Source organism: Coccidioides immitis (assembly GCF_000149335.2).
Source record: "Coccidioides immitis RS genomic scaffold supercont3.1, whole genome shotgun sequence".
Lineage (NCBI taxonomy): Eukaryota > Fungi > Ascomycota > Eurotiomycetes > Onygenales > Onygenaceae > Coccidioides > Coccidioides immitis.
Window position 1 is genome coordinate 621,795 of NW_004504310.1, and position 8,422 is coordinate 630,216.

The window sequence follows — 8,422 nt, forward strand, 5'->3', positions numbered from 1 at the left end:
AGCTGAGGCCCTGGGCCCTCGTGGGTGTTGTTCATCCATGAAAGGGGTTCGCGGGCAAATCCTTACAAACACTCTGTGTGCTGTGCTTTCTGATAACCCAACATCACATGCAGTCTATAGCCAGCTTAATGCAGCCATCAATACTGCCACTGCTGAAAGTTAACATATCAGTATTCAAGAGAAGAGAGTGAGAGCTGATATAGAACAAGAGCATGATTTTAAAAGAAGAGATTCAACATCTGAGAAATGAGATGAGTGAGAACTTGAATTATCTAGCAGAACTCCAAACAGTAATACTTGCATAATATACTAAAGTCTAGAGAGCAGTATCAAGACACTAGTCTCTATATAGTTAGTCTCCAGTATAGCAGCTTGAATCTTCTTTGATCTAATGCAGAGTTTTCATCTTACTTCTCATCTCACAATTCTTTGAATGAAACTAGTGAGAGCATACAGATCTATTGAATTCACATTCTGTAGTTTCTATAGCTTCTGCATATAGTTAGTAGCTTTATAGATTCTTCAAGAACTGATCACCAGCAAAAGATAAAATTAAATTTCTCTTACTTTATAATTGCTTTACTATTCAATTTAGAAGATCAATTACACAGTGAAGAAGCTTATAACCTGTTGGAGCATGGAAATCTAAGCTTTGTTGTGCTGCTACAAAAGAGGCTAGTGAGATCTCATCTCTTACAGTAAGATGGAGCTTGGCAGCGGAGAAGAGTCAGACTGAGAGTGATCACGTGAGGTCACGTGCTCGCTAAACCCAAAGGGGTTAGGGTGCGCGAACAAGAGTGGCAGCCGGAATTCCCACCTGAATCTCGACTTTTATTGCCTGATATGTCAACAACAACTTTAGATAGAAGCTCAAGACTCTGAATAAATAAATTATAGATGAGTAACAGGGTCTTATAACTTCTTTCATAATTTAATGTTTGCCCAGCTCTGCTTTGTTGGTAAGAATAGCCCCGAGATCAGAGTCAGCCAATATCAACCATGTTTGGACAGAAAAAGCGAGGGTGGAGCAGTCGAAAGTTCGGTTGGAGATATTCTACTTGACAAGTCTCACTGCATAAAGCACCCTCAGCCATGCAATCATATTGGTATGCTGCTGTTGGCTCGTACATTGGCTCCCTCGCCACAGATCGTTTCCAATGCCTCTACCGCCTCGGTTTTAAGGACCAGTGGTAACTGCGCAGGACGCATAAATGGTGTTACAATGTGTGGTACTGCTGCCTGGCGACCTACCCCTCATTCTCAGAAATGGTCAAGGTGCAGGCAAGCATCTCAATCTAAAATATCAGTGTCTCACAGTTGATTCAACCCCTCAATCTTCATCCACATTCTAGCAATACCAGGCCCTTCCATACGGAGTTCTGAGAAAACTGCATTACAACGCTGCCGGGTAAGACTATTTAAGATATCACAAGCCCGAACACTAAAATAACTCTTGATCCCTAGAATTGGGAAGAACATCGTCCGTCTCCACCCGTTGCCTACATCATATCATGTCCGCCGAGAATAAACAAGACTCTGTAAAACGGGACTCTGTGTCGTCCGCAGACTATGATCCTGTTATTTTCGAGGCAATCAAAGCCAACGCAAACGAACGAAAGCAGCTCTCCACCTCGGGGAAAGCTGCCCAACAAGCTAGGTTTGCGAGAGGGGCAGAGGAATTGGATAACGCAGTAAAAAGAGCTGTTGATAAAGACGTTATCGCGGCGGCAGGGAAAACAGGCGACACTGGTGGAAATAATCCAAGATAATCGAGGGAAAATATGGGAGAAGAGGTATGGCGGCTCATCCCAATGATATTTTTGCACGCTCAAACCTATCTAGGTCATTTTTGAGACCCTCGTTGAGCGCTTTGTCCTCCACCCCGAATATCTGTTGAAGCCGCTCGTTATACTCCATCTTATCTTTGACCTTCGTCTTCAGAAATCCCGCTGCGTCGTGCGTCCAATGTTGATATGTTGTCAGGAGAAACGGAATTCTGTCCATGTCTACCGTTGTAAATTGGGGCTGGATCCGTGCATAGAAGAGTTTGCTGAGGCCAGATGGGGACTGCAGCGCTAAAATGTACCAGAAAGCACCAGTGTCCCAGGACCTCTTCATGACAGAGGAACACTGTATGGAGTGAGGCGGGTGAATCTTGCGCTCTTGCTCCTTGAACACTTCCATAAACTCCTTATGACGCTCACTGTATTTATCAGGGCTTATTTCATCCACAGTCTCGCCAGTTAACCAGTAAGGCGGCTGCATGAATTCCAATGGTTGCGCAATGGCCCACTCAAGATCAATCAGGTATTTGATATTCCAGTCCTCATCAACAAGAATGTTGCTTGCGTGCAAATCAGTCAAGTTAAGATAAAATGGTCCATGGTTCAGACCAGGCTCGAGAAACCGGGCTGATAGAGCACGCATCATGGATAATGCTGACATTTGAGTGACACAATCCGCCACACGAGCGAGTGAATTCGGCTGGTAGCGCAAGTAGTTGTCGTGGACGGATAGGAGATCATTAACGTATGAGTCGACTGTATGGTACACGCGGTCTCGGGGAATATCAAGAGTTGTCTCCTCGTTTTCCACAATTGTGGAATCCGCTGAGAGAGGCCTATTTTCCAGTCGCAGAAAGCCATTGTTATCAATTGTAAAGGATCCGATTTTTGGCAAGGGCTTGTGGCTGAGGGTAAGGATGACATTTGCAAGGTTTCGAAACAAATTCATCCGTAGTGTTTGATTATCATCATACTTGTCATGCCAGTCATCTGAGAGCATCCTTCCATCCGTCTCCTCGATGAAATCTATGAGCAAATACGGGCCAAGTTTATTGGGGATAGCGGTTGGATGTTGAACCAGTCGAGATGGAAGGGGAAGTCGGAGTAGCTTTCGAAATGTGCATTTTAGGGAATGCCATAGCTGTGTGAGAAACGGTAGATGTTCTCTCGAAGTAAACTGGAGAGTTTATTAACAACAAATTAACAAAAAGGGAAAGTAGAAAAAGACAAAGGTTCTCACAAGCTGGCCGGTTGAAAGAGCAAATCCATATAAATGCGGTATTGGAATTGATGGGTGCTCCCGGCTGATCCAAGCATAGGTTGCAGCCTCGCAACGCACCTTCTCATCGGCGTTTCCAGGACGAAAGTTCTCGCCAACGCGGTAGGGGAGAGGAAAGCGCATGATCACGCGTCGTAACGCATTGACGTTGACAGGGACACAGAGGTTGAAGCTGCCACTCATCCATTTCTTTGGTTCTTCCACTTGACAAGCTGCAGGACAGATGCCGAGGTGATGGGCAACGAGTTCGGAAATCGCATCACGATTTCGGTATATGCGCGTGTAGAACTTTGCCTGCTCGCCCGTGTAAGACAGTTCGTGTACGACATTACCATCCCTCTCTTTGGCCTGGGAGTAGGTGATTTCGCCCCGGAGCGTACGCTTGGTGGGCATGGTCAGGAGCGGGCGTTGGGTTGGTTCACTCGCGGCCATAACATCAAACCTGCGAGACTCCCGCATTCACGGAATATCTTTTTTCCAGTCATCGGTGAGTCCGCTCAGCAAAAGGATAGTTGGTGAAGTGGCGTATGTGTGATCATTTAGGGGTGCCTTCATTTTTGCCAACTGAGAATGGCGCATCAAAGGTGCCGCAGCCAGTCCGATCGGTTTTTAGCCAGGGCGGATTTAGATACAGATTCGAGCGAGAAGAGGTGGATGGCGACTCACGTATTGGCCGGAGTTTCAGAGCCGCTGTCGTCCCGAACCGAGTTCCCGCTCCGGGAGCAACGGCCCGAACCCCGGACAGAAACTGCTTGCCGCGAGCACTGCTTGTAATGAGTGGCAAGATGATGATCCTATTATGGAGACTGTCGGATCTCCTGAACTATAACTAGAAGCTAACTATGCTGACTAATACATGTGACATCTGCCCCAGCCTGAAAAGTGCTGTCCCAGTGTGTGAACTAAGTACACTGTTGACCTTTTTTTTTCTTCTCATACTCTTTAACTAGTAATTTGCAATCTTCAAGAAGTTCATCATGTGGATGTCAGTCATCATTCTCAGAAGGCATTGATTGCCATCTCACCTGCATGTATTGCTTTCCAGAGCTGTCAAGACAATCATCAACTATACATTCCACCTCTTGATGCTCATTCTCATTAATGAGGAGGGTTGGAGGAGGTGGTAGCTGGTGTTCAAATGAATCATCATCTCCTGCTGGTTCAAGGTGGACTATTGAAATAACTGGATGAATATCTTTGTACCTCGGTGGTAGGTCCAATTAATACACCAGTGGTCCAACTTTATTTAGAATCTTGAACAGTCTGATCTTGATTGGTGAGATTATGGAATTCTCTGGTAGAATGTAGTCATGTTTTTCTCTGTGGACAACTTAAAAGTAGGCTCTGCCTGTTAATTTCATCAGCTTGTGGTGTGAGTCATAGTAGATAGTTATTCTAGCTTGTGATAGCTTCAGAACATCTGCTACTTGCTTTCAAATAGAGTCTCTGGCATTAATAAAGACATTTCTGGCCTTATCAGTGTTCAGTTGAGGCAGCAGAATCATCAAATTTGATTCAATGCTGTACAGCAGTCTGAACAGAAAACAGCTGATGGCTGCAGAGTGTACTATATTTAGATTGAATTTAATCTTCAGCATAATATTCTTCCATTCTTTATAGTTGTGACCAATAATGATATATCTTATTGCTATTTCAAGTAATTAATTCATTCTTTCTGATTGTCTATCTGTGGCTGGATGATAAGCAGCTGTAAAACAAAGATCAACTTTTCTGTATTGAAAGACTGTCTGCCAGAAGTTGAACAAAAAGTATTTATTCTGGTCTGAAATTATTTGTTCTGGCCAACTCCAGCTGCAAATAATTTTCTTTCAGAATTTATGACCCCATACTGCTGCAGAGTCAGTAGTCTTACTGAGAATGTTCTGAATCTACTTGGAGAATTTGTCAGTAACTGACATGAGCACATTACTATTATACTTTGATTTCAGTAAATACATAATAAAGTCAATCACTACACAAGCAAATGGTCTGTCTGGGCTTTGTATCAGTTGTAGTCAGCTATAAAGCATATATGAAATTGTCTTTGCAGCTCTACACACAGGACAGTGGTTAATATATTTAGTTACTGAGTCATGTAAGTTTGGGGTATAGATTATCTTGTGCAGTCTTGCAAAGATTCTCTCAACACCATTATAAGTGGTGTTGTTGTGGACTTGCTGGAGAAAAGACTTTTGTAATTATTTCAGAATGCATATTCACTGCATCTCATTTTCTGTAAAAAGAAGAAGTTTTGTTTCAGGGATAATTCTAAAGTTGTGATATTTATCACTGTCAGCAGTCATGATCTTTAAGTAGATCTTGCAGAAGTAAGAATCCTGAGGCAAGATGTATTTAATATCAGTCTTGAGTTTGTCACTAAGCTCAAATAATGTTATTATCAAGTAGAAAGCACCACATAGATCAGGTATTATTGGCAGTTGTGACAATACATCAACATTTTTGTGACTTGCTTCTTTGTGATGTAGAATTGTCATTCAAGACCAGTACTGAAAGAGAAAGAGTAACTACTTGTTCAAGCATTGTAGTGGGGATTCCAGTACCATATTAGGACAAAGATTGTTCTGGTCTGAGGCACAAAACCCCTCAGCTACTATCTCTGAGCTATATAAACCACCCATAGCCTCTGCATCTCACTCAATACCTTCATGCACCTTTGTACTTTTCTACACACTCATTCTTTATTGCTAGTTTGGTTATTAGTTAGAGAATATGAAGATTTCTTGTTCATAAAGCTTGCTACTGTTCCTCATTAGAGCTGCCTGTGTTAGTACAGGCTTTTTAGTACTATTATTTCTTATAAGCTTAGGTGTCTGTTAAGGCATGCTTCTCTGTTCTTACTACTCAGCCATTATCATTCTTACTATGTTGTGATTTTTCATCCTTCTTGTGCTCTCACCATTTCAACCAACTTGTCTACTTTGACAAGGTATTCCATTGTACTCTGCTTCATTTGATGATCAAGCTGAGACCTGAAGATGATGATGCAGTGATTTGATGACTGCCAAGAAAGAAAAACAAATTCTGAGACACATGAAGCAATACACTATTTCAAGATAAGATCTTATGGACTAGAAATACAGTACTAATCAGATTTTTGTTTAGAAATAAGATTAGGGAGCTTAGATTTGAATGGCTCTTATCTAAAGCTTGCCTGATAAATAGGTTTTTTGGAAAGATATTGAATCATTAAGAAACAACAGAACATACTGTGTGACATGACCAAAGATCAAGAAATCAAGAAATCAGGATCAGAATCAACTATGGTTGAAGATACTACACAATTGTATGTGACTATGTCACAAGATGAGAACAGGAGAATTGTGGTTCACTCCCACATTTCTATGCCTTTCTCTGGCATGGCAAATGCATCTTGGTTTGATGGCAGAGATGCTATCTTGTTTATTGAAAGGTTTTATCAAATGTGCAAGAATTATGAGGTAATTGATCCTAAGAACATTATCAAACAGTTAGCTAGATACTGTGTTACATGGATTGGAGAATGGATGAAGACCTTAGAAGACTACAAGAAAGGTAATTGGGAAGTATTCTCTAAAGAGATTATTTATAAATTTTGTGATCAGAACATTACTTACAAGATTTACTATCAGAATTATCTTCAAGTAATTACAAAGAAATCACATACTTGAGATAGCAACATTCATGTCTATATTCAAGAATACACTACTATTGCCAGTACAGTACAAGTCAATGGAAGACTTGATGAATTCACTGAGGTGTCTTGATTTCTTCAGGAGCTGTCTGAGAAGCTCCAGAATAAGATTATTGACAAGATAAAGCTCAATCTTTCAGACAATATGTCACCTATTAATTTTAGAAAGGTTGTTTGAGTGATCATGAATTTGATTAATTAGTATGAAGAGAATAAGAAGATCTTTAAAGAAGATGAAATGAAGCAGAAGAAAATAGAGAAGCTTGGTGAGTGATATTAATTAGCTAACAAATCTTCTACAGTTAAGGCTCTGAAGAAAACAGCTAGTTCTGTGAAGACTGAAGAATCTGAATCAAAATCCAAAGCCAAGAGCTCTGAGAGCACTAATATTGAAGCTGTAATTGAAAAGATGACTAATGAGTTTATAAATTTGGCATTGGCCATGAGAGTACAGTTAAATCAGATACAAGGGAATTCTGATCAGTACTATATGCTGCAGAGAGAAGAGCCTCTGAAACCCATATTAAATTATACAACAAATGTGACTACTAATTCTGCAACAGTACAAGAGAACATCCAACTGCAATTAGTTAATTCTTATGTGGCTCAAAACAGTTCACTAATGACAAGCTATTGTTCTAGTAGCTGAGGAGAAGCTCAAACTGGAGGAATTTTAACATGTCTCTTATGCTTTTACTGTGGAAAACCTGGATATCATCAATCTCAGTATTATAAATACCAATCCAATGTGAATAATGGGTTCTGTCATATTAATGATGAAGAAAACTTGCACATGAGTTCCTCTGATTAAAACTATTGAGTTGTCACTTCTAAACCTGGAATACCAAACATGTATATTGTATGGTTTATAAGAGAGGATGAATGGGCAATTCTGAAGTTGACAAGCTCTAAAAAGAAGACTAATCAGCAAGAAGAGACACCTCCAGTAAATTCAACCAGTGTGAAGATTCAAGCAGGACAACTTGCATATCTAATGTCTGATGGAGAATCTGATTCAGATAAGAAATATGAACCACTGGAAGAAAAAATATCAGTTAATGTTGAAACTGTTGGAGAAGCTAAGAACAGTCAAAAAGCTAAGATTGCAACATCTTATACTCAGCATACTGGACAATTTATTATCTACCAGAATAATCAAGCTAGTGTTAATAACAATATCATGAAAGATGTTGAACCAATCAATCAGAAGAAGCCTGAAATTCAGAACAAGATCATGGAGAAATAAAGATCAAGATATTCTGTAACAGATTATTTATTCTCTCAGATCTGTGATTCAACAGATGCCAATGAATTAATGGGTCAAATTCTCAATGAGAAGGTCAAAGTGTCAGTTAAGAAGCTTATAGATGTATTGCTGAAGCTTTATCAAGCATTCTTCAGATCAGATTGGAATAACAGTACTAGCAAAAGCCATGCAAAGGTTGGAGTCTCTGAACTGGTTCAGCCTGAGCTAAAGATCAATTCCAGTCAACTTACATTAAAGCTCATAATACCAAAATCCAAAACAGCATATGGAATATGTTCATTATATGCACCAGTCACTATAAATCAACAAGAATTAATGGCATTGATCAATACTGGTTCAGAAATCAATTTATTGTCTCAGAAGTATACTGAAATGTTGAATCTGCTGATGAAAAATAAGCT

The 8,422-nt window shown here is 40.3% G+C and overlaps 2 protein-coding genes across 2 annotated transcripts; one reads left to right on the forward strand and one right to left on the reverse strand.

Annotated features, from left to right (window-relative positions):
* Positions 1-1,372: 1,372 nt before the first annotated feature.
* CIMG_02896 (uncharacterized protein) lies at positions 1,373-3,456 on the reverse strand (the record flags this gene model as incomplete). Its single annotated transcript, XM_001249124.2, has 2 exons — positions 1,373-2,961; positions 3,025-3,456. The coding sequence occupies 2 exons, from the start codon at positions 3,454-3,456 to the stop codon at positions 1,804-1,806; spliced, it is 1,590 nt and encodes a 529-aa protein (XP_001249125.2). The 3' UTR covers positions 1,373-1,803.
* Positions 3,457-6,299: 2,843 nt separating this feature from the next.
* CIMG_12615 (uncharacterized protein) lies at positions 6,300-7,403 on the forward strand (the record flags this gene model as incomplete). The annotated part of the gene is made up of 4 exons (XM_001249122.2): positions 6,300-6,704; positions 6,837-6,926; positions 6,957-7,020; positions 7,057-7,403. 4 exons carry the CDS (start codon positions 6,300-6,302, stop codon positions 7,401-7,403), a joined length of 906 nt encoding a protein of 301 aa, XP_001249123.2.
* Positions 7,404-8,422: the final 1,019 nt, after the last annotated feature.